Source organism: Coffea arabica, chromosome 7c (assembly GCF_036785885.1).
Source record: "Coffea arabica cultivar ET-39 chromosome 7c, Coffea Arabica ET-39 HiFi, whole genome shotgun sequence".
NCBI classification, from domain to species: Eukaryota; Viridiplantae; Streptophyta; class Magnoliopsida; order Gentianales; family Rubiaceae; genus Coffea; species Coffea arabica.
The window spans coordinates 8,057,705-8,082,967 of NC_092322.1; the positions used below are offsets into that span (position 1 = coordinate 8,057,705).

The 25,263-nt window shown below is 36.2% G+C and overlaps 3 protein-coding genes across 10 annotated transcripts; 1 reads left to right on the forward strand and 2 right to left on the reverse strand.

Moving 5' to 3' along the window:
- Window positions 1-1,273: 1,273 nt before the first annotated feature.
- LOC113698268 (cation/H(+) antiporter 2-like) lies at window positions 1,274-6,492 on the reverse strand. Of its 3 annotated transcripts, XM_072057769.1 has the most exons (5): window positions 5,777-6,492; window positions 4,747-4,939; window positions 3,941-4,593; window positions 2,555-3,462; window positions 1,274-2,048 (listed from the first exon to the last, which is right to left on the reverse strand). In XM_072057769.1, the coding sequence occupies exons 1-5, from the start codon at window positions 5,930-5,932 to the stop codon at window positions 1,766-1,768; spliced, it is 2,193 nt and encodes a 730-aa protein (XP_071913870.1). In that variant the 5' UTR covers window positions 5,933-6,492; the 3' UTR covers window positions 1,274-1,765. The 3 variants fall into 3 exon arrangements, with proteins under 3 accessions (XP_071913870.1, XP_027073830.1, XP_027073831.1); XM_027218029.2 differs by having other exon boundaries at window positions 3,941-4,939; XM_027218030.2 differs by having other exon boundaries at window positions 3,941-4,939; window positions 5,773-5,900.
- Window positions 6,493-9,878: 3,386 nt separating this feature from the next.
- LOC113698020 (protein S-acyltransferase 10-like) lies at window positions 9,879-15,113 on the forward strand. Of its 2 annotated transcripts, XM_027217686.2 has the most exons (11): window positions 9,880-10,196; window positions 10,313-10,427; window positions 11,012-11,086; window positions 11,187-11,258; window positions 11,445-11,582; window positions 11,917-11,950; window positions 13,119-13,228; window positions 13,309-13,395; window positions 13,604-13,687; window positions 14,523-14,588; window positions 14,747-15,113. In XM_027217686.2, the coding sequence occupies exons 1-11, from the start codon at window positions 10,106-10,108 to the stop codon at window positions 14,919-14,921; spliced, it is 1,047 nt and encodes a 348-aa protein (XP_027073487.1). In that variant the 5' UTR covers window positions 9,880-10,105; the 3' UTR covers window positions 14,922-15,113. The 2 variants fall into 2 exon arrangements, with proteins under 2 accessions (XP_071913649.1, XP_027073487.1); XM_072057548.1 differs by lacking the exon at window positions 11,187-11,258 and having other exon boundaries at window positions 9,879-10,196.
- Window positions 15,114-15,233: 120 nt separating this feature from the next.
- On the reverse strand, window positions 15,234-24,771 carry LOC113698019 (ribonuclease E/G-like protein, chloroplastic). 5 transcript variants are annotated; one of them, XM_072057545.1, is made up of 13 exons: window positions 24,606-24,771; window positions 23,821-24,012; window positions 23,313-23,556; window positions 21,926-23,226; window positions 21,506-21,823; window positions 21,331-21,372; window positions 20,644-20,768; window positions 19,410-19,557; window positions 18,343-18,415; window positions 17,611-17,723; window positions 17,344-17,463; window positions 16,025-16,180; window positions 15,234-15,665 (listed from the first exon to the last, which is right to left on the reverse strand). In XM_072057545.1, the coding sequence occupies exons 2-13, from the start codon at window positions 23,872-23,874 to the stop codon at window positions 15,489-15,491; spliced, it is 2,871 nt and encodes a 956-aa protein (XP_071913646.1). In that variant the 5' UTR covers window positions 23,875-24,012; window positions 24,606-24,771; the 3' UTR covers window positions 15,234-15,488. The 5 variants fall into 5 exon arrangements, with proteins under 5 accessions (XP_071913646.1, XP_071913647.1, XP_027073484.2 ...); XM_072057546.1 differs by having other exon boundaries at window positions 23,821-24,044; XM_027217683.2 differs by having other exon boundaries at window positions 23,313-23,553; window positions 24,606-24,770.
- Window positions 24,772-25,263: the final 492 nt, after the last annotated feature.

Genomic DNA, 25,263 nt, shown 5'->3' on the forward strand with positions numbered 1-25,263 from the left:
TGATATGAGACGGATTAAATCATATTACGTGATTGCAAACTAGTCATTGTAACATTAAAAGTACGATGATTAATTGCAACCCAACAAATTTCCTTTTTCCCTTGTTCCAACAATTTTGCATTAACATTTTTTCCCGGAGGGGAGAGGAGGGAGGGCCAGGGGTGGCCTTGTTTAATATTTATACGCGACAATGTCTAATGATGTTAATTTTTTTTTTTTTTTTTGTCAACCCAGGAAGTATTCCAGTTTTACCAAACTAATCTCCCTAGACCTGGAGTACCCCGTCCCCCAAGAGCACCCAGGCGATATGTGAAGCCAGACTCGAACCGCGCCCCACGAGAAATACCCCCGAGAATTCACCGGCTGAGCTGACCCCAAGGGGCTCTAATGATGTTAATTCCCGTGGCACAAATCGAACTAAGAAAGGTTTTTCCTTGTTTGGATTGTACTTTTTGTAGAAAAAAAATTTTTAGATTTCTGTGATAATATTTCTTGTCATATTTTTGAATCATTTTTTTTATCTCATTTATTTCACGTTCTATAGAAAAAAATGATTATATGATTATATATAATCATTTTTTCCCCAATAACTTCCCAAAAAATGCAATCCAAACGGATTACATTGTTCAGAAAATGAAAAGTACTTCTCCAATTGTTGGCAATTATCCAATCGAAGCTACGTCCAAAGTACCAAATTCCTATGAGAATTATTTTTGAATATCCACTTTTATCGTACTGTCGTTTTAATGAAAAAAAAAAAAAAGAAGAAGGGAAATGTTAGTGAAAGTTTAGATGTCACGGGACAAAACTTAAGGAGTTCAGTTTAATACGACTTTAATTTTGATTCCTAGAATTGCCATCTTCGTCATGCCAGCATAACAAGGTATTTTAAGAATGACATGTTAGAGCAAGTCATTCTTTTTTTTGTACCTCATTTTTTTCCCCTTGAAAAAAGTTCAGCAGGTTTGCTGTGGATTGATTTTGATACTATTCCTAAACCCTATCCATGTCTATACCAAACTTAAAGCAGCATGGAAAACAAAATGCAGCCGGATAAAACATCAAAAATTTTCACAGAACAGTCTGAAATGTTAGCACTTAATGTGTCATTGTTTCTTTTCTTTTCTTTTTTCTCTTTTTGATGCTTAATATGTCATTGTTTCATGAGCATTTTTGTAGCTCTCAGTTAATGTGTATTACAAAATTTGGATCTAACAGCTTCTAGGAACAGATTGCCTAACGAGTCTGAAAGAGTTCAGTTGGTAGCCTAAGATTAGAAAGGGGAGAAAATAATTTGGCTTTGTATTACTTCTAGACTCCCGGTACAAAATTAAAAGAACTAACCTCTTCGCACCCTAGCCTTTGTCCTATTCTATCCTTTAAAAGAAGAAAATACCCAAAAAAAAAAAAAAAGTGCAAACCATGCTAATACTTTACAGTAAATTCTACACCACTGATCACTCATCTCTCCCAATGGCAAGGCAACATCCCATAAGAACCTCCTTTTCATTGCGTCCTGTCCTGTTCCTGTTCTTCAGCTACAAAAACTTCTTCTCTATGGCAATCTGAATCCGGTGTAATCCGAGTCATGGACATCCAAAAGAGGATTCAAATTGGTTTCAGCATCATCCATGACCATCAATGGTTTGGACTTCATTCTTCTAGAACAGAATCTTGCAAGAACTTTCTTCCAACTCATGTCATAATATATGGTAAAGCTGTAGATAGAAGTAGTCCATCATGACAAACTCTTGATCAGCAACTGTTAAGGATCGTTCTTCTCACTCTTTGAGGGCCTGCATTGTTGAACAACTAAAACTGAACCACTGAGATCAAACTCTGGAGAGGCCAAGAAATCACCAACTGTACCAAGCTCAGGACACTCTTCCCAGTCACTCAATCCAATTGTTAGAGGTGATTGCGCTCGCCCACCCTTCCCTACTATAAACATTGCATACATGTCTGCCATGTCCCTTAAAGCTGATGCGGTTTCTGCACCATTTTCGACATACTTCTCTACATATCCTATTCGTCCAGAAGTTACATACCTAATAATGTCGGATACCATAGAAATCATGAGTAATATAAAGCAACTCATCAGCGTTATCTTGAAGTGATAACAATAAAGCAAACAGCAAAATCCCAATACATTATCCATGACCAGTGAAAAATTTTTCGTCATTTTTAATCGGGAACAAAACAGATAAGAAGATTCTTTTATACATGTAAGCATTTCTTGAAAACCAGACAAGACTTTCAACCGTGGAGGCAACATGAACAAAAAAAATAGAACTATGCTCAACATCTATTCAATTGAAAGACATGCAAGTATCTGAAACGAAGCTGATGAACTTACTAAACCTCAGAGTTTATTTCAAGTACCGACACAGGTGGAGAACAATTATGTTCATAAACAAACTGAAATTATGATTAGTCAAGAGAACAAAATCGATTAGTGAAGTAGAATAATAAACCAATATTTAGTCCGCTAAAATTACCAGGGATGTGAAGAGCAGCATTGTTATTAGTGCACCAGAATGAAGCTTAAGATTACCTATTGTAGAAGTCAGTCAAAACTCCTGCATCTGCATCATTCTCGCTATCTGGTATTGCCATCAAAATGTCTTTCTCCTTGGTATCAAAATTGACACCTACAAGTTCCCTTCTAGCAGGTGTTGGAAGAAATCTAATAATAGTGAGGTTTATATGATGATGCATGCCAAGACGTTTACTAAATCCCAGTGCCTCACGATCATCAGGACCACCAAAAAACAAAGTTGCAACATGCTGCAAAGATTCAGAGCCTGACACATGAGAGGCCCCAGCTGTCAGTCCTCGATCCACAAGAATGGCAACTGAGCACGGGGCATGGCGAAGAATTTTCTGATTCGTGGTCCTTAAGCCTTCCTTTCCACTCTCCAATTTTCCATCTATTCTCTGGTACTTGTGGAAGGGTAGGATAATGATAGATGCTCTTGTATCTTCAGCCCATTCGCACACATCTGAATACATGCTGACTAAAGGTGATACCACTTTAACTTGATGTATCATAATTCCTGTCTCAGCAGTAAATATATCTACTGCCTCATTAATTTCTACCACGTCATTACCCCCGTACTCATCATCATCACTAATCTCATCAATTTCTTTCTGGTGATACATCAAGTTGGTATTAGTTTTCTCAGGTAGCTCAATTAGGTGCATCAGGTGGGCAGCCACAGGAATGCTTTCGGAACTTTTTGATGCAGCAATTAGCCCTACCATGGTACCTACTGACCGAGGTCCATGAACACAGGTCAGTAGTCGTAGCTCAGAGTCCGGACTTTGTGATTCAAAAGCTATGTGCCTGTATCCTAGGATATCACTTTCTCTTCTTACCATAAATGTTATAATTAGTCCCCAGATCAATGAGTTGAGGACAATGGCTGATATCATCAAGTTGCAGAATAGAGGATTTGCCTTCTGCAAAAGAAAAAAAAAAAAGAAAGTTATCTCAAATTAGATAGTGGTTTTGGTCCCAACCAGACGGAGAAATATCTGAACACACTCTATCCGTTAAAAGGAGAGGGTGGATTGTTCTTTATGCTTACAGGGAAGCAATAATGGCTCACGCGTTTTCTTTGAACCAGCTCTACTTATGTCTTTGGTGCAATCTAGCTTGATGAAAGCTTCAAGACAATCTTTACAAGCTATTAGCCATTAAGTTTATTTCACACCTTAAATACCTCCCTGTCTGGAGATAAACAAGGGACGACTGAAATTTATCACTAGTCATTAGTAGGGTCTATTGGTCTTTATGTATTGCAAGCATAGAGAAAAAAAGCCATTAGCTTTCCTAAAATACTAGTCAAAATCCGCTTGGATTTGTCAGATACAAATGCACTGTAATAGGAAATATCTGTTAAAAGAACAAAAGGAAGTATGTGTTAAAAGAACTTACTCTATCTTGAGCTGCAATACCTATTGTCAAGATGTCAACATGACCTTTCAAGTTCATCAGAAAAGCTATGAGGACTCCCTCATTCAAAGGAATCTTCAGGTGGGAACAAGCAGCAAGTGTGCCAGTAATCTTGCCACCAAAGCTCAACAGTATTACCACAAAAACAACAAAGAATTTGGCTAAAGAGTCAATGGAAGTCAAATCAGCCCTGAAACCTGAGTAGCCAAAGTAAACTGGAAGTATAAAGTTATGAACCGCATAGGTGAGCTTGATCAACAATGTACGAGTCGCTTTGCCTCCTCTAGGAAACATTAGTCCAATGAGGAAACAAGCAACTATGCTACTGAATCCCATAGTTTCAAGCCCCGTGGCAGTAACAAAGACAATTGCCAACAGACAAAGTATTTCGGTGTTTCTAAGGTACTTCTGATTCCTATTCCTCCTGTTAAGCCATTTTGCTAGATGTACATTGAGAATGATAACTGCTATAACAATGATGAAATATAGGATCCCTAGTAATACCCACCTCATGCCTGAATAATGCTTCCTACTCGCTGTAACTATAACCAACAATATCACTGCATAAAAGTCACCAAGCAAGGAAGAGGATATGGCCATTCGCCCAACATCTGATGTTGAAATCTTCAAATCAGCTGCTAATCGGACCACAATAGGAGAGGAAGTATTAGCTAAGACTACTGTGATAATTGTGCCCATAATTACTGCATGGTCATGGGAATCAGTTACATCATATATAAAGGAGGTCATAGCGATTGCAAAGAATGTACACATTAGGCAACTGCTACCAGCGATAATGCTCACAGGACGCAGGTTACGAATTAGATAAGGAAAATCCATCTCCAGCCCGATCAAGAACATGATAACTATTCTAGCTTGCATAGCCATTATTTCATAGTAGTCACCAGCAACGGAAGGAAAGAAGAATTCATTGACTTTAGGGATCATCGACAACCCTGAGGGACCTATCACAAACCCAGCCTGTCCAATGAAACCAAATGCAATGAACCTAGTGTAAGATATGAGTCTTATCAAATAATGCAATAGGGGTTTCACTCAAATAAGGAAAGGAACAATTTAAACAGCACCTCATTCTTGGCACCTTGTTATCTAGAAGAAAAAATCATTATCTGACAAATTAGGTATCTCTCAGAAACAGAAAATCATAGGCACTTAATATCAAGTGACTATTATTCACAATCCGACCCGGTGCAGTAGCTTTAACGTTTTTAGTGGGATGGAGATGTACAAATTTAATCATTTTGATTTTTCGAAGTATCTTAAGAAGTGGAAAAGTTTAGTTACTCTAATCAGATGTTCATGCCAATGAATTCTCTAAACGTTGTAAAAACATAGTAAATTAACAACTCCAATAGTAAAACCGGCAAAAAAAAAAAAGAAAACCCCATTAACATGGTTGTTTCTTGGATATCCAGTTCAGAGAAGAAACATGCAACAGGTACACGTTACAACAATGTTCATGACAACAGCTACATTGTTTTTCTAGCACGAAATCAAAATCAAAAAGCTCATTGTATCTCAAACTAGAAAATTTTTTGCCATTTCACCTAAATTTGGAGCTTAATTATACTGGCTTATGTTAATTCCAACAGAAATGAACCAAAGCCGTGATCAAGATATGGCCTTTTTTTCAGAATTAACTCTACTAACAACAAAACTTCCCGGCCAATGCTTCAATCAGTCAATTACTAATGCTTTATAAACATTTTAACAATTCTCAATCAATTGAACTCAAAAATGCCGATTACATGCATTCATTCATAAAATAAATACGATGCCTATAGATGACATACTTACGAGAATTTGGGCAACCGGTCCTGGTTGGCCTAAAGGCTTGAGCAAAAGGTGAAAGAAGTGAGAGATAACAAGAATGCATGAAACCTGCATACTCATAGAAATAATGGGATTGACAGCAAATATGACCTGACAGGCCCCCGGCCGTGGATCACTCATTTTTCAACAAATATATATGAATTATGAGGGAGAAACTTTTGGGTTATGATGTATAAGGTAAACCATGAAGAACCAAGATCTAGTTATCTTTTGTAAAGGTGGTGATCAAATTAGTATCTTGTAAGATGTTGGAGAAGGGCAGGGAGGATTTTGGGATGTTGGGATGGGAAAAAAAATCTTTAGGATCCTCCCTGCTATTTGCCTCACTATTCTGTGAATTCTTGATGCTATGCTTTTTCTGAGACAATGGACACTGTCATAGCAATTGGACCAAAAGGAGAAGGAAGAGGCTGCTGACACAAGTTTCCAATAGCTTCTTCACACATGTTTCTTGGGGATGGAGGGCCGTGTATTGCGGGCAAATGGCCCTTCAATTTGATAACAGAAGTATCTTACAACTCAGGTACTCTAATATCACTTCTTCTTGCATAAAGTAGCTGGTTTTTGTATGACACAACAAACTGATTTTTTTTTGTAGAATTAACGCAAGAAACATACGATGTCCCGTGAACTTTTTTTTTTTTTGACATTTAAGGATAGACTACCCTGATAGAGTGTAAGTAAATACATACCTTCCTTCACAAATTATTTGTCGCCCTACATAAACATGTCACTTTCAACTGTATTGTAAGTTGTGACCATTGAATTTGATGCCCTTAGCATGTTACACGCTTGCTAACATCTGTTAGAGGGAGAATTAGAGCAGCAGCTATAATGATTAATTGTTAGGTGTGACAACTTCTCAATTTACACCGATTCGAGTTGACTTATGTAGTTTACATTATCCAATATCAAAATGGCTTTGACCAAAACATATATCCTTATACTATATAAGAATAAGTTTTGATTAAAGAATGGCTTTGAATTTCAACTGCAAGAATAGGGGTATTTTGGGATTGTGAGGCGGTTTTAAATGTAGTTATAGTATTGGGTACTACTTTAGATAGCATGTGCATTATTGTATTTACTAAAATGTTCTTGTATTCTAAAAGATGCAGTAATGATTTGTTCAAAGGTGTGGGTAATTTGAGAATGTGAGATTATTTGGTCATCTTTTCTACAATGGATACAACCCATAATTGCTTCTTTATTGGTGTAATTACTTAAATATCCTTGCAGAGACATTCATTTTGGTTTGAATCAATTATTACTATTACTTTGCTATTATAACTTGAAAAACTTCAAACGTCATTTTCATTTCAATTAAAACAAGGACAATGTGGTTTATTAAGGAATTTATGATTGAGCATTAGTTTCAACTTCAATTCTTCAAATGTTTGTCCCTTCACATTCTTCTGTTACGTTCCTTTCATCTTCCGGTAAATACTTATTTGTATTGCTATTGTATTTTAGATTTCAATATGGTTCTCTAATGAAGTTATTCTTGGTAGTTCAACTTGAGGTGAGGTTTCATTCTTTTTTTTTAAAGGTATGATTTGCTTTGTAAAATAGTAATTTCTATTGTTAGCTAAATGCTTTCATTCCAAAATTGGATACTCTTTTAACACAATTTAATGTTGATATTATTGTTTCCCTACAAAGTTGGTTGTTATATACAATTTAAATGGTGTGGTTTTGTTGGAATATGTTTCGATCAAAAAGAATGTTGGCTACTTTGATAAAAAAGCCTCCTCCATAGTTGGCTATTTTCATCAACAAGAATATTGTGTAGATGCATCTTTAAGTAGATAATCATTTTGTTTGTTTGTCATTCTCTGAATCGTTTGGGTATCTGTTTAAAGTTCATTTAGTTTTGTTAATAAAAAACTTATATACAAGTGTTTGTTTCAAAATATATGAACTGAGTAAGATAGCATGCATAATTTCCTTCTTCATTTCCTAGTATACATTAGATATTTTGTTACTTCATTTTGCTACTCAATGTGCGTGAGTTTTTTTATATTCGCTTGAACTACCGTAAAATCTTCTTTAACTATAAGCACCAAACATTGGCCGATACGCGGGCATTCCCCTCCTAGTATATATATATGTATTTATATATCAAGATGGCTCATCTCATAGGCTAGTTGGATGTAGATTTATATCTCGAAACTGTTCCGTCCATCTTGCCCATTTGTCATTTAATTAATGTAAAAGATGAAGAAAAATTCATAAAATTTCATAATCGAATGTGATTATATTATATCCAACACATTATACACGTAATAATAATTATACGTTGTAAAGCATATTAATTCACATTTGCAAACCATTTGAATGCCTTGTATAACATCCAGAGCGGAAATTCCTCGTACCTAACAACTTTGGTGGACTTGATGTGTGAACCATAGTTATTAAACCCAACTCGGGAGGGAACCCGGTGAACGAGGTGGGTCAACGGGTTACTGGTTCAACCAGTGGGTGGGTGGTTGAACCGGTGGGTCACTAAATATATTTAAATATTATATTTTATAATTTTAAATATAAGATATATGATATAAATTATAATAAATAATGTCATAGCAAATGCTCATATAATTTAATTTGCTATAAAAAATTAATTCACATAAGAATCAATAAAATATAAAGTTATTTAGTAATACACCAAACTTCAAGTATAAAATTTTATCTATGTTTAGTGTAATTATCTAACTTATTTATAAATTTTAAGTGCAAAAAATTATTAAAAATAATATATGTTTTTAAAATGAATTATGTAACATGTTAATTTTTAAGTCCATTTCATAAGTTTGGGGGTCATAAATTATTATTAAAAGATTCCAAATTAATTTGTTTTAGAGAAATAAAACAGAAAGATAAAATTGATAAAATGTTTATATATAATATGTAAGCAACCTTATCACCATCTCGCGAGGTAGCCTAGCGGTTTCGTCGATGTTGCTTTGTATCAGACGCACAGGTTTCGACTCTCAGTCTCAGCACTGCCATAACATTTTTATATGAAACCCGGTTCTTAGACACAACCGGCCGGGTTTCCGGTTTAATCCGGTCGAACCGGCGGTCCGTTGACTAATCAACGGGTTGATTACTTAAACGATCCAATTGAAAATCCAGCCCGGTCCCATGTCCGGTTCATCGGTTTGACCGGTTCGACCGCCGGGCCGGGCCGGGTTTAATAACTATGGTGTGAACAGAAGTGGACAAAAATGTGAAACCATTTTTTAGGCTCGATTTGATAATATAAAAATTTGTTAAAATTGAATTTTTTCAAATATTCAGAAGTTTTGGGTGTTTGATAAATAAAAATTCATCTGCTGAACTTGTTAAGCGGTGCTAAATTTGTATGTACTTTTTTCAGCACAAGAATCGTAACGCAATGCTTAATTTTAATAAGAATCAACAGATTTACTTCAAATACCTTATTTTATCTACCAAATTTACCCTTATTTGTTAATTACGATCAAAATTCTTATCTAATTAAATGACTTGATATTTTCTATTCAAAATCCTTATATAATTAAATAACCTAATATTCTCTATTCAAAATCATTATCAAATTAAAATCTTTATTCAATTCTAAAATTTCTATTAAAAATATTAGATGTTATATGATTGTTGGATTGTAATGTTTCTTTTAATGTTTTCCATAATGTATTTTATCTTTTACATTAATTTGATTTAAAAATAAAATGTTATTGGCTTCATATCTACAATTTTAAACTACTTAAATCATAGATTCTATTTCTTTTTTGAATGAAAAAAAAGAAGGAAAAAATTATACGGTTTAGCTTATTAAGCATTCATTTATAAATATTTATCAAACAGTATAGATATCTTCAGCATTGAAATTTAGACATTCATATATTTCTTTTTTATATGAAAATTTAGCAAATTAATTATTTAATATTCAAATTTCAAAATTTAGATTCAGTCTTATTAAACGGAATAATAATCAACTATTTCTCATTTGTACACGCGCCGTTAAAGAAAACAAAAACAAGTACACACTATTAAGAAAACAAAAACCGGTTAATCATCAATTAACTTATTAAATGCCTGGTAATCTCCTGCTGTCCGTCCCCATGGGTCGTCGCATTTATGAGTATTGCAGCCATTTTTTCTGCAAGACCCCTCCAGTCTCTTCTTCTCCTCCCTCCTACTAAACCGAGTTAAATTAATTCTCAAGTTTGAATTTGATTCTCTGAAATTTTCACCGTTATTTAATCAGAGGTTGAAGAAAATGACAATGTTTTGAATGCGAGGGAGATAATAATGGCTGTACCATGCGGTGGTTCCCTCCGCGACACATGGGATCGTTTCTTCGACCGGTGCTCTCGGTTTTTTCCCTGTCTTTCCGATCCTGGTAATAAGATACTTTGAAATTATTATGGGTTTTTCTTATTGGGTTTAGTCGAAGCTGAATTTAGTAGTGATTTTGAGACTTTTTTTTGGGGTATCTCCTGGGGTGGAAAAAACTAGCTCGGAGATCTGCTTTGTGTTTGAAGCTGGCGTTGGTGGTGCTGCACTTGATCTATGTTAGCATTCTTTTTATTTTCGACAAAGATTTCATTGAGAAGACCAAGCAACAACCTTGGTAAGCATCTTGTTATGGATTTATGTTAGTCTGCTTACTTAATTTTGTTTTTGTTGCTCAGTTGTTTCAGTATTTAATTATTCTGAGAAATTGGACGAGTGAAATTCTAAAAGTCGTGGAAGCTGAAAACAATCTGAAAAAGTTACGCAAGAATAGGAGATAAAATGGGAGAAGGAAGAGATTGGTTGGGTACACGCCGGAAAAACAAGAGTTTCAATTTTGTGGTTTCAGTATGGTGAGACTGTATTCCGAATTGCGTTTTTGGCCAGTGGCAGAATGTGGAACTGCAAGGAAGTTTATCATCTCTGTTCTTTAATTTTGTTAGGCTAATATGAGGGGAGCTTCAGGCTTGCTCGGTGGTGCATTTAGTATCTATTTAGGCATAGCCCTATTGCCTATTACAGGCTAAAATGAGGAGTATCTTGGAGGTTATTAGAAGGGCTTTAAGTTGTCTAACCTCAAGTACCAGAAGAAGACATTATTTATGATGATTGGTTCACGTGCTGCGTTACGTGTTTTCTTCTTGTACTGTTAAGTAGTTAACTGATATGATCTCAGTTATATCCTCTTCAAATTTGATGCAGGTATACTGCAATATATTTGTCATTATTGGTGGCTACACTGGCTCAATATTTCCTCACCTCTAATACTTCTCCAGGGTATTTTTTTCATCAACTATGAGCTTTTGATCCACCAGAACTTGTGCTCAACTGTCATTCTTAGCTTTCTTTCTTACTGGAAATTTCTTTTAAAATACAGTTATGTTCTTGAAGCAATGAGGGTCGTTAACGAGACTGATGCTTTAGTAAGGAGAAAATCAGTGGCTTCAAAGTAAAACACCATTCCTTTGATTCTAAACGTATGGGAGAAATTTAGAGATTGGAGAATAATTTTATATTGCTTTTTTATTGGTTTATGGAAGTACTATGAGTTTCTAGAATTCATCTTAGTATGCATTCTGCTTCTCTAATTGCTGTCTGTTTTGCCTTTTTTTGATGTTTCAATGATCAAGCAAAGACAACCTGCTTCAAGCAACAATGGCAGTTTAGTTGTTACTGTGGATGCGGACCAACTCGGAAGAAACCTTTTAGGGAGTAATGCAACATCTTGGACAAAAGTAGTGATGGATATGTATCCTCCTGGAACCTCAGTTAGGTAGGAAAGCTTCGTGTATTGGCTGCTAATACTTGTATCTTGCAGATTTTCCACTTCGTTAGTTCCCCATGTCTTTGATTAAGAAAGAGAGACAGGGAGGTTGTAAGTTGGAATAAGTGCTAGACTACCTCTTCCAATTGTGACTTTCATTTTAATAGTTATTTTGTCTAACTTTGATCCTGTCTTCCTTTCATTTTAGAATTTTTTGTTTATTTATTTATTTGTTTCCCCTTTACCCCTTCTTTTTGGTGGTTTTGGGGTGTTTGTGGCGGATGGAATTGCTGTCAAAAGCCACACCAATTTCCCAACTGATTGTTGTTTTTTACTTTTTCAGAACCTGGACTTGCTCCTACTGCAATGTTGTGCAGGTAGATTGTTTTAGATTTTCTCTGACTTTCTAATTCGGAATATAGCTTATCTTAAGATTATAGGTTGCTGGAGTGTCCATCGGTTGGCGAAAGTTGTAAGTTGGTCATTTGATAGCTGTTGATGTTTCCTGCTGCTTCTCTGTTGGCAAATGTTGATGGAGCATGAATATAAACTGATATGACATTGCAAGGAGAGAAAATTGGTCACATAGTCAAATATTATTATTTTTTTTCGTTTTACTCAATTTCATGCAATTAACCTCCAAAATCAAAAGCATTCTGATGCCATTAGAATCTGATTATTTAGATTGACTTTGCCTTTGGATGACATTTTGTCCTAGACTGGTAAAATTTCTCTAGAACATGCTTGCTTCTTTTAGCAAAGCCAATGCAGCCTCTCTCTCTCTCTCTCTCTGTGTCGTCTGTGTCTCTGAGAGAGAGAGAGAGAGGAGGCTGCATTGGCTTTGCTGACATTCCCAGCTGTACTTTGCAAAGACACAGCTCGTAGTCTAGCTTTGGTAATTGATAAATCCAATCGCATTTCTGTTATGCATTCATATTAACTGAGAGATGAGGAGTCACAATTGTTCACTTGCTTTTCTGACTTAAAAATTTTTTTGTCATCTCCTTCTCATGGTTCGGTTAGTTGAAAGTCAGGATGGTGGTACAGTTGTGTTATTAGTAGGTTGTATTTTTATTTTATTTTTGTTTACTTATTATTGTTATTATTTTTTTTTGGTGCTCTGAAGTTGTTATCTTTAGATATCCAACAAATAGTTTTAGCTTGACAGTGGATATTAATCGATTTTTCCAACTTCTGTACTGATTCTTGTAGTTGATGTGGTATGAAGTTACAACTGATGCGAGAAATCATCGCAGTGTCACACTTTGCTGCTATTTTTTTCCTTCTCTGTAAGCCAATGGCTTCAGGATCCATGTTGATTAATCTTTAGATGGCTTTCAACAAATTTATCATATAAAATTTGGTTTAGTTAGCTAACTACAATGTACTAACTGTTAGGATTCTGCTAACTTTGATGCTTGGGCTGCAAAAATCAATTCTTGAGAACCTTTTATGGCAAATCCTCATGGTTGTTTAGTTTTTGCAATGGTTTGTCCCATGAATTTTGTAGTGCCTGATCTCTTTCTGATTGTAAAACTGTTGTAGCCCCCACGAGCAAAGCATTGCCATGATTGCGACAAATGTGTGCTTCAGTTTGATCATCATTGTGTCTGGCTGGGGACATGCATAGGACAGAATAATCACTGTCGGTTTTGGTAAGTGTTCATTCTCTTTGTTACTTCTCTAGCTTCTTCTGTTGCTTATCCTGATAAAATTTGGTTGTTTGTTTTACCAGGTGGTACATTTGTGAGGAGACAGCATTGTGCCTTTGGACCGGTATCTTATACATTTCATATCTCAAATCAAATATAACAAAGGCATGGTAAGAATCTGTCTAATGTGCTTCATACATCACTATGAATATTAATATATTTTTTCTTGTTTCTTATTTCTCTGTGTCTCTGTTTATTTGTTTATTATGTATGTTTCCTGTTTAAATTTGGGTCGTGGTTTTGTGTAGAGGAGGTTGTTTGATGTGCCATGGTGAAAATTCTTTTGACTTCCTTGTAAATGATAATGGCTTCTTTCAGGTGGGTCGATGTTATTATGATTTTGCTGCTGGCTACTTTATTTGTTTCGCTTATCTTCCTAGTTCTCCTCCTCCTGTTTCATAGGTAAGTGCTCTAATTTCTTTAGGATCAACAGTTCCTTGCATATTTATGCAATTTGTGGGTGCAATCTGTCTTCTTTAGGTGGAACATGCGAAATTAACGTCTGTGTAAAAGATTGTCTGGTTGTTCCTGTCACATGCTTATTGGGATGTTGAAAGTGTTGATCCCACTTTGAAATGGATCTACCATTTTCTTTTTTGAAAGTGCTGCTATTTTTTTGTCTAGTTAACATAGTGAAGAGACCTTAGCTTCTTCTGGTAAGGACTATCTGAAACATGGTGATGTAAGTTGGAACTTCTTATGGCTAATTAAAGTAAGCGTACCTTAACATCAAAATTCTGTTACCACTATATATGAGGCATTGTTATACTCTTATGGTGTGTAAATATTTTCAGAATATGTGATGAAGTACAGCTTTTGGAAAATCAAAATTCTGAATTTTTTAAGGTGGAAGTTGAGGTTAACAATTGAATTCAATGGACAATTAACCATTTCCCTGAAACTTTGTTTGTTGAACATGTTGCAAATATTGACACATTGCCAACGCGAACCACACCTGATAGTTATTTTTGCAATTGTCTGAATAAGTATCTTTGCCTTCATCTGCATTGTCTAAAAGGAAGTTCATTTTGAAAGGCTGCACTTTGTATGAGCTTTGGGAGCTTGGGTGAATTTGGATAGGCGTTAGGTTCATCACATGCTTGTGCGGTGGTGTAATCAAGTGTGGTTTAGTTATCTAAGGTCCTGCTCCAAAACGTTCTTGGCATTGTGCATCTAAAGTTTTCCTTGTTTCCTTCAGATTAATGAATTGTGAAAATTTTCTTGTCTTCTGTAACAGCTATCTCATTATGACAAATCAAACAACCTACGAACTTGTAAGGCGAAGACGCATTCCTTACCTGAGGTCAGTTGGACGCTTCTGTATGCCTTTCAGTTTGGACAACACTTTGTACCATCTGCCTTCCTATGCAATCAAATTGATAGTTGTTGTTTATAGCATGACTATACATCTGCATCGAGTCAGTTCTGGTTGACCTGAAACACTGCTATGTTGAGCTGCAGGGGAATTCCGGAAAGAGTTTATCCATTTAGTCAAGGAGTATGCAGAAATTTGTACAACTTCTGTTTAGCCCGAAGCACGTATTACAAGATGGAGCGTTTGCCAACAGCACAGGAACTGGAGGAGAAGGCAAGGCCTTATACATGCTTGGATGCATTAACTTGTCGATGTTGTTGATGATTACTTGGCGTTGGGCCTTTAGTTTTCATTGTATACTTTTCCGTGTTGCAAAGAATGGTCATCATTTTACAGTATGTCCTGCATTTGTTTATTCAACGCTGGAGATGGTGAAGTCAATTTACCAGTTTTGCTGGACCAAAACAAAATGTATTTTTCTTTTTTTCCATATGCAAACTCGTCTCATTCTTATTGTTGGCTCCTTATTTCAAAGAGTTTTCTTGAATATTTGCTGATCGAGAGTCGAGACGCAGAGGGTATTGAAAGCATGGAACTCAAGTTGATCATAACAAAAAGAAAAATCATCAGACGGGCATCAAATTTCTCAAAGTAATTTCATTTCCTTTGAAATTCCCATTCCTTACAAGCTTTGATTAATTTCAGCAACTGCGTCAGAGCTCTGTACTCTACCGTGTAGCGGCTGGTCTATCCAACCTATCTAATTCTACAAAACTCAATTGGAAAGGATAAAAATGTAAGCACAACTCAATTCAACCGGGCAAGAAAGCCAAGGGAAAAAATGCTGTGCAACATGTGAATATACAATATGGCTGAAGCGTGTAAGCATCACTTCCCGCCAGTCTTCCACTTTTTGGGAAAGAGAGTTACAGTTTTGGTGGGACTACGACTTCCTATCTCTGCTGGTCGTAGCATAGAGATAGGAGCTTGATGTTGCTTCTGATATTCCTTGTCATCCGTCAAGTGTTTCAGCTCAAAGCTTCCCCTAGCAAGACCTCTGACAACCTGATGTATTACGCGTTAGAGAACAAAGGCAGGCATGCATATCTCAAAAATTTACAAAAGGAAACTGGATCCATGACAAGTATAATCAAAGATCAGATTTTGGAGTTAGATTGCCAGTTTTTAACCAACATTCATCGTTTTTTATCTTCCGGCTGCAAAAAACCAACAAGTTTGAGTTGGTCCGTTTACTGCAAGAAACTAACCATGTATATTTGTTCGATCAACTGTTAAACTAGAGGTTTATTTAAGATCCTTTACTCACATAACAAACCCCCAAAAAAAACAGAAGAGGGAAAGGTAAAAAAGTCCTGTTGAGCAGGAAAGTAGAAATACAGGCTAGTAGAGGATGATTGGCTTACCTTTAGAAGAATCCAGACCTTGAGAGAACTACTCAAGACTGCAAGCTTTGTCCTCTTTCCTGAAGTTAGATAATTACACATGTATCGATCAACTCTAAGAATAAATCTTGGCCATGAATTTGGTTTTTCAGGGTCTGCCTTCAGTTCCATCATTGACTGAGTATACGGACAAAAATTAGATATGCCAATAACAAAATGGACTAGAGAATAAAGTATTATAGAATCAACACAGAAAGATCACATAAATGGTAAACCAATGGAAAACATGATTTGGCAGGATTGTAGTGATAGAATTTATACTCTAAAGAAGTTAGCTACCATGTTCTGACCATCAGAAGCAGAGTGTATCTCCAAGGACAATACGTAGCGAAGAGACTCCATAAGGTCCAGACTTACCGACTTCAATTCAACCGGTTGGTGCCAAAAAATTAATATTTAGAAGTAATCCCCCACAATTTTATAATTTATGAACCAACCCAATACTGTCCAACCAAAAACACAGTCAGGCTACGCTCTGTGGCCTAATCTCTGATCGCTTCCTGTTTCTCCCTCCAACTCAGTTTTCACCATCAGCTTAAAGTTTATCAAAGCCTCAAGAGTCAAGACTTCAGTTTCCACCACATAAGTGATGGCTTAGCCACAGCCAACAATTCAAGCAACACAGATTTTCAATTTGGTACTACTATATTAGCTTTTTCTCCTGTATAAATTTGTTCAACTTTCAATAACTCCAATGGAAGACGAGTAAAACTTTAAAGCCCAGTAATAAACAAACCAAATTTTGTATAAGCTCACTAAAAGTTCAAGTGGAAGACTCAATTCAGGTGGAGAAGGGAGATGCAGAGAATTAAGATACAGAGGGAGATTTTGTTTGATAATACAGATTTCAGCATAAAAGTTTAATGGGCATATTGTTTGCAGGAGGAGAATGGAAGGAGGTGCGGAGTGCTTTAGCCATGGCGCTGAAGAGAAGAAAGACGGGGGTGGTAGCAGGGGTGAGATTGGAGGTTTGGGAGAGGTGAGGAAGATGAGAAAGTTAAGAAGGTACTGATTAACTGGAGAAGTCGGTAGCCCATTTGTCTTGAGAATAAATGAATAATTGTACAGATGAGACAGGTCTGTAACTTGAATTAAAGTTACAGTTTGTAATTTAATCGTTTTCCCTATCTACAAATATTACCACTAACAGCTTTTCCTATATTATTATTCTGAAAGCAGTAGGTTCTAAGGCGGCATAATATTTACTGATCACGGTATCCCCCCTTCCCCTTCCCCACAAGCCAAAAAGTAGGAGGAGAAAAGAAAGAGAATGGTCATACCAGCAGCCGGCAAATTTCACGTTCAACTTTAGAGAATGAAGTCTCTAAAGCTTCCACTCTACCAGTGCCACAACAGCATGTGCATGGTTCACTGATCATAAAAGTCACACTAGGTCTAACCTGAACACAGCAAATGTAAAAATGATAAATTAGGACTTAATCCTAATGAATAACTGATGTAGCAAATGCTTGCTCTTCATCAGTGAAAGAGAACCAAAAAGTTAATAAAATCAGAAACAGAAAAGAAAATCTAAGTGGTCAACTCACCCTCTTGCGAGTGATCTCCATAAGCCCGTGCCTCGACAACTCAGAAACTTTGACCCTCGATCTATCTCTCTCTACAGCCTTTTTAACTTCTTCATACACCAATCTTTTATTTGCTAGAAGTACAAGATAGGAGTCAGCGCACATATTCACGTATATATTTTGATAACTGTAAGGAAGCGAAAAAAACTGGCAAAGACATTCGCATTATGATCTTCAGCTTGTATTACATCACGTAAATATTATATATTTTACTGTAGAGATAGCTTTCAACCATAGGACTGTAAGGAAAGAGAATTGTAATGGAAAAACGATTATATCCACTTGCAGGTTCAAGATACCACTTTCATAGGAGAGTCCAAGTCACAAGAAGATTTACCAATTTAAATTAGGCCACAAATTTATATGTTCACAACATTCACTTTCTTTTTCCATCAACAATTAGGTCCCCCCCCCCCCCAAAAAAAAAAAAACATCCCCCAGCAACCTTGATTTCTCCACCTCAACCACCAACAACACTAAAGAAACAGAAGAGGTGTTGGCAGGAGGGAAGGAAAAAGCTTAATATATGTTGTCCGTACTTGTTAATTGTTGCAATCCACCTTGAGATTTGATTATCCAATCAATGATCTATGAAGCAATTTTAATCTGTCCTTCAAAGCTGCTTTCTTTGCAGTTAAATATCATGTTCTACAAAGATGCTGCAGATTAATAATAAATAGCTTAAAGACTTACAATCATCTTGCATGTCAATGAAATCAACGACAATAATGCCACCAATGTCTCTCAGCCTCAGTTCCCTAGCAATCTGTAATAAATGAAATGCTCAGTTTAGTTATGAAGAACTAAACAGACCATCTAGTGATAGTAAAGCATGGTGGCTATGTCACACATAACCTAAATCAGAAGAGTACTACCAGCATGGCCCATATTTTGGCGACAGCACCACATCATGGAGGCAACCTTAGACTAAACCTTTATCAAAAACAATCATGGACACTATAATAAGGCAATACAATATGGATTTCATTCAGGACCTTAGCCATGCACTTCAGTGAATGAGGTCAAAGTGGTTGATTAAAACTTCAACTAACACATGAAAAGTACTGTCCTTTCCTGTAGCATCTTACTGATAAATCTAATTCTTCACACAGTATTCAGTTTGAATAAATAGCACTTTTTTTTCTTCTTCTCTCCCCAACTTGGCACTTCTTGCCTAATATCGTACAAAAGCCATTTTTATCAGAAACAGAATGGGCAAGAAACTAAAAGTCTTCTATCCTTGTTGCTACATAGGCAAGTCAACCTTAGTTCGCTCATAATTTTCCTGCATTCAAGTTTTTCCATCAAGAATTGTGTCCATCAACCCTTCTTAGCTATGTCCAAAATTTGGGCCGTTATCTATACGAGACATCCTTTTGCAGTGAAAAAACATCTAAAAGATAAAAAGCTTTGGAAGTTAGCTGTAGCAGTTCATTTTCCCTATTCAGTGCTCAATAAGCAGGTAGAGATGTAAAATGTAGTCCCCTAGCTAGTGAAAACTGGGTAAACAATTGTTTTTGCTTGCAGATATGACAAAATCCTTGAAAGAAGATCATATAAAAACTTCATAAGTCTGCAGGACAAACAAATTGCAAGATTCACATTATGTAGGGAAAGAAAAAGAAAATATTAAATTGATGAAGATACTTTACATGCACATAAGAGCAAGAGCTAGGAAAAGAAAATGTATTTCAAACACCATCTCCAGCATATGAAGTATAAGTAGATGTTGAAGTAAAAAGAAAAATTAGTTTCTGTACTTGTTTGGCAGCTGCGAGGTTGACATCAAGAATAGCTTTTTCTTGGGAAGTCCCATGACCAAGCATACAATGCCCCCCATTCACATCAATGGACACTAATGCCTCAGTTTGTTCAATCACTAGATAACCTCCATTATCAAGTGGAACCCTGGAACCATGGGATTTTATTAGCACAATGTGGAAGAACATCATATTCATATCTGAGACTAAGTCAATGGCAAAAGAATATGCAATAAAATAATTAGAAAAGACCAGGAAACAGAAATTCTCATTCCCAGAAATGGTGTAAAAGACAAGTAATGATAAGACCTATCTACCTCCCTTCACCCCCATACCCAAAACGACAAGAAACAAAAGGTTTAATATAAAAAAGAAATAATCCTTTCCGGGTTGATTAGTCACTAAAAAATAAATCATTTGATCCCAAGTGGAAGATCCTTATCAGAAAAGCACGTTCAACAAGGTATGATAGACTTAGAAACGTCATCAAAAATAAGGAAAGTAAAACATCCAAGGGAATGCAAATAAACTAAAATAAGCTCACAAAAACCAAGTTCTCTTCGCAAGATTCAAACTTATCAAGCCTAATGTCAAACAGTTGCTGCTTCAACTCTTATCTTCAATAAGAACCAAAAGGTGAAACACAAGATTCAAGTTCTTTGAATGCTTATTCTTTTGACTGACAGCAGTAAAATAGTTTAGAAGCAAATTCTGTAACCTGATAGATATGCAGTTCAACAGGTGCAAGCCCCTGTCAGAAAACCTAGCATGTGAAATCAGCTTATAATACAGCAACGATGCCCCCCAGTAAAGATTTTCATAACTGTCCACTCAACATAAAGACATCAGCTCTCGTTTTTCTTATACATCAACCTATTTGGTCTCCATAGACCATGATCACCAACATCATTCTTCCTTCTCCAGTGTTTGCTGATTCAATCATTAAGGAATTGTAAGGTTTAAATTGTGTTTTTAATTCTATACAGCAAAACTATCTTGACAAACAGACTTCTGTTTCACTTGTATGGAAACATGATGTTTATTAGTCATATGTCTCCATAGAGAATGATTGTATTACGTTAGTCGTTGCATAAGTCAGATACAGCAAGTTTTTTGATGACATATTATCAACTTAAAATTTACTTTTGTATTACAGCTAAAAAGCCAATGACATGTATTTTGACACAATAACATACTAAAAAGTATCTGCATTGTTAATAGGAGGTTTTCCCACCTTTTACTCAAGATGTTATCTATTTCTTCCTCAAGTTTATATTCATCAAAAAGTGGAGAACTTTTGCTGTATAACTCAACTCTGTCACAAAGATTAGGAGCTATTTCCTGGAGATAGTTTGTAACCTGCATAATGAAACTAGAAAAGTGAACCTCAGTAATTGGATGTAGATAAAAGTATATTGATCAGAAGAACAGTATCACATGATCTCCCAAAAGCTATTCACTAAGAAGCACAATGCGAAATTAAATATTCATTCTCCAAAAGATGAGGACATGCAGCCAAGTTGCAACATTGTAACATGCTGTTCCTGAATATGTTATGCCGTATCATTGGGATTCACATGCAAAATATTACATGGGAACATATTCAAAAGCTAATCAATTCCACTTTCAGACTGATCCCAGTGACAGCATGAACAACCTCAATCAACGTCTAGTAACATTATTTCCTTTCTACTTCCACCTATTTGTACAAATTGTTAAACCATGAGCCCTCATCATTTGTCTGTACTTTCTAGATTTGTGAAGAAACATTTAGGTCCCTTTACATCAAGCTGTCTTAACTCACATACTGTGGTATCTGAGGCAAGGGAGCAGAAATTTGAATTCATTAAATCAGACAACCTATACTATATGGTAAGGAAGTTACATCACAAACTATCCATTCCCTGGACAAATGTCATACCTCATGATATGTCCTTGGAGAATCAACTATCATGCTCTCCACCTGAAACATGTCAAAAAGAGTAAACAAAAAGATCACTTATTCCAGAGATCATGAGTGCCGGCAATCAGATCTCCCAACCTACTAAAAATAAACCACTTGAACTACAATAACTGACAGCTAGGAATGAGCTCACCTTCTCACTGAAGTAGTCCTGGACAACTGAGAGTGTTTGACCCATTGCCTGATGCAACAGAATTGGCACTGCTCCATCTACACCTTCGTCTGCAGCAAGGGCAGCAGACTTAGCATGTTCAACTATACTCTTCCAGGTTGAAAGCAAGCTCTCTAAATCCTTCTGTAATTCCTCTAGTGAATGACCAGCGGCAACAGTCCTTACAGTAAGACCAAATCCTGGAGGCTGCAGAGTTTTTGCCATGACTCTCAATCGTGTTCGCTCAACACCAGAAATTTTCTTTGAAATTCCAATTGTATTGCAGCGAGCAATCAAGATCTGCAAGAGAACAATGACAGATCAATAAACTAGACGTTTTGCACAAATTGAGCATGAAGCACAAAACCAATATATAAATAAATAAACATATATTTGGAATACCCAGAATCTGCTTCTTAGCTTTGGATAAGCAGTCAGTGTGGGGCCTTTGGTACCCAATCCTTCTTTGACAACTTGTACAATTATCTTTGTGCCCTTTTGTACCTGAGTCCACTTGGTTCCATCCGGACTTTCAACTTTACAATGATCAGCTTTTTGGTCTATAGTTGCACCTGGTGTTTGGTAGCCATTTCCACTTAATTTCTCCAAATACCTCTCAGAATTAAATTCAAAAGCATCACCAGCACAACCATTACAGTTTTCCTTCAGGACTTGCAGAATCTCGCCACCCTCATCATTTTCATGCTCCCCAATGTCATCATCCATGAACTCTTCTGAATCAACCTCGCTTTCGTCATCCCCAACAAAGTCAATTTCTTCAATTTCATCAGAAATGGTTTTGTTATCAGGAACACCTGCATTCTCTCCAAGCCTGGCAACAACAGAACCATTTACATTTTTGTCCTTTCTTTGATGGCAAAATGGAGGAAATATAAATGGTTCTCTCTTTGGCTTTATATCCATAAGAGAGGGTCGTGGACCGCCAATATTTACAAATGCACCACCCATGTGGGGAACCAGTTTTGTGACTACTCCTAGATATACACTATCACATTGCACATTATTTTTTACAGGTTCCAGCAACAACTCAACCAATTTCCCATTTTCCAACACAGCAATTCTTTGCATGGTGCATATAGAAGAGTTAATCAATATCATTGTGGTAACTGAATCCTCCTCAGAGATCACAGGGTCTTCATCATCAGCAAGGAGCTTCTCTGGAGTTTGTCCATGTTCATCAACAATACATGGTGGAGTTTCCCTATCTTCTGAACACTCTTCATTTTCAGGGAAATTGCTAACTGTTTTGACATCAGAACTACAAGAGTGAAATGTTTGGAGCAGCCAGGGCTCCTCAATGGGTTGGTCAACCTCATAAAATGTTCCATTAGCATTAAAGCTTTCATTTGCTGGACTAACAGTGCCCTCAGCATTAGGATAAAAGTTCTTTTTTGTGGATTGAGACAAGAGCTCCGAACCTATAGTTTCACAATTAAGGTCCTGTCTTATCTCACTTTCACTCCTCGGAACACCTGAAGCATCTGAATCCACAAAAGGATAAGAGAGTTGAGAAGACAACCAAGGTTCCTCTAAGAACTCATAATCAACTGAAAACTTTTCTCTAAAGTCCGGAGACTTTCTGGATATAGTTTTAATGGCCTTGCAGAAAAACTTATGATCTTGAAGCTCTTGATGCGAGACTGAGGAATCACTTCTCAAACATTTCATAGTGTTGCATTTATCTGTCAAAGCACTGAAAGCATTTGAGTGTTCAGCAACATATTACCACAGAGTGCGTCAATAAGAAAGCCATTGTTTGAAATAGTACCTCTAGTTGGAAGGCACAGAGGGAGCCAACTTTCCATGACACTCGACCTAATTACATGTGCTTGTGGCTTTCTGCTATGACATCGAGCTAATGAGTTCTCCACTAGAACTTTTCTGATACGTTTATTAGAAGAATACAGTGAAATGGAGAAGATAAGTTGAGGTTTCCAGAGGATATCACATGAAGTCCACATCTCTCCTTTCATCAAGCAATTACAAGTACTGTTTCCGACCCTGGGTATCTGCTATAACCAAGACAGTAACATGCTTATGAGCACAACGTATTACTGGACTAACACAGTAAGGAAGGCAATGTCTTTAATGAAAAATTTCCAACTGAAAAGTACTCTTCAAGGGATTAAAAAATTGCTATAGTTTTAATATCAAAACAAGAATTTTCCAATATATATAATCACCCTCGACAGAAATGATGGATTCTATTGACTTTGTTCAATAGATGACTAATCAATTAATCATAATAGTTCTGAAAAATGAAAAAAAAAAAGTACCTTCCTTGTACTATACAGGCCACTGCAATCTGCAGAAGACAAGAGAATAACCATCTCCAAATGTTGACCATGAGCATAGACGGCATTTCCGAGCCAAAGTATGTCAATTGATCCTTTGGAAATAACTCAGTCTCTTGAGAAATCATAATGAAGTTCATTAATCATCCATCAGCACTGAGGGTAGCAAGTTTTCTGGGGGAAAAATGAAGAATATCAATCTGAGTCTGCAAAACATCCACTCTTGTGAAAATACTAGTACAGTAGCTTATGCAATGTTGTTTTAAAGCCTAGAAAAGCTGCCGCTAAATAACCCCCTTACTCAAGCATATAAGCTCTATGCATTGCAGTTTATTCTAAAACCACCAAGAGCGCAGTTGATTAGAGCAAACTTTCTGGCACCAAACAAAGTATAAGCGCAGCCCCACATCTATTTAAATGCGGTAACTTCAACTTATGCATACAACACAATCTTAATAAATAGCATTATGGTGCAAAAAAGCAAGAAATCATCAAAGTTAGAAACTTCGTGACTTAATTTCGGCGTTATGCCCTGGAAAATCCAAACAAGCACATAGCAATCGAAGAAAATAAACCACTGACCAAAAACAACAAACAACATATAACCCTATAAAGGCACTCATTATTGAAAACCCAGAAGCCTATTCCTTCAAGAAACATGAATACATGCTAAAAACAGCAGCTTGTCAAATAATTCAGTACAAGACTAGAGTTTCACGCCAGCCAATACAAATAGATGGTTGGCTGGCTTTGCATGGAAAAACAACCTGCTGATAATCCAAGAATATTAAGCTGGAACGAAGAAGAAGACCAAGGATTTTTTGTGGAGTTTTATCAGCTTTTGTCCAATGGGGTACTACTAATTCGCACTCAACTGCAGGGAGCTATGGAAACGGCTAGCTCCATTATACGACCGCGAAGATAAGGCAAAGATGGAGATGGGGTACATATGTATTTTAGATCAGAATGCGTGGACAAAACGGTCTTTCCATTCCATTGTTTTTCCTCTTTTGGACCTATTTCATACTAACAAAATTTACGTTTGAAAAAAAAAAAAGGGTTCTACGTTTGCTTTTCCATTTTTAATCTGCACTTTTTCCTTTCTTTTATTTTCCGTTCAAGCTCTAAACTATTCGATCAGATCACTATTCGGAATGTTTGCTCTTTTTTTTGTTTTTTTTTTTATGTCACTCTCCCATTCAATGATGAAATGATTCTAAACGTAAAATGTTTTTTTCCAAAATTTTTCTTGAAGATGTGATAAATCGGATTGCATTTTACTAGTTGATCATTTCATGAAAATAAAAAATTTTGAAATATTTCCTTGACATATTTTTTAATTAACTTATTTCACAAATCACATATAATTACAGTAGTATATTTTTCTATAAAACTCTTAAAAATTGCAATTTCAGTCCCAATTAA

What these genes read in the sequence shown, in the direction of transcription:
- LOC113698020 (XM_027217686.2), top strand. Translation starts at nt 10,106, where the DNA reads ATGGCTGTACCATGCGGTGGTTCCCTCCGCGACACATGGGATCGTTTC. An exon ending in TCCCTGTCTTTCCGATCCTG is followed by an intron (nt 10,197 to 10,312) that starts GTAATAAGATAC and finishes GGAAAAAACTAG; the next exon opens with CTCGGAGATCTGCTTTGTGT. An exon ending in AAGACCAAGCAACAACCTTG is followed by an intron (nt 10,428 to 11,011) that starts GTAAGCATCTTG and finishes AATTTGATGCAG; the next exon opens with GTATACTGCAATATATTTGT.
- LOC113698268 (XM_027218029.2), bottom strand. Translation starts at nt 5,932, where the DNA reads ATGAGTGATCCACGGCCGGGGGCCTGTCAGGTCATATTTGCTGTCAAT. An exon ending in GTATTGCAGCTCAAGATAGA is followed by an intron (nt 3,463 to 3,940) that starts GTAAGTTCTTTT and finishes TTTCTTTTGCAG; the next exon opens with AAGGCAAATCCTCTATTCTG. An exon ending in TTGACTGACTTCTACAATAG is followed by an intron (nt 2,049 to 2,554) that starts GTAATCTTAAGC and finishes CGACATTATTAG; the next exon opens with GTATGTAACTTCTGGACGAA.
- LOC113698019 (XM_072057545.1), bottom strand. Translation starts at nt 23,874, where the DNA reads ATGGTTATTCTCTTGTCTTCTGCAGATTGCAGTGGCCTGTATAGTACA. An exon ending in ACCTCGCAGCTGCCAAACAA is followed by an intron (nt 18,416 to 19,409) that starts GTACAGAAACTA and finishes CATTTATTACAG; the next exon opens with ATTGCTAGGGAACTGAGGCT. An exon ending in TGGAGATCACTCGCAAGAGG is followed by an intron (nt 17,464 to 17,610) that starts GTGAGTTGACCA and finishes TGCTGTGTTCAG; the next exon opens with GTTAGACCTAGTGTGACTTT.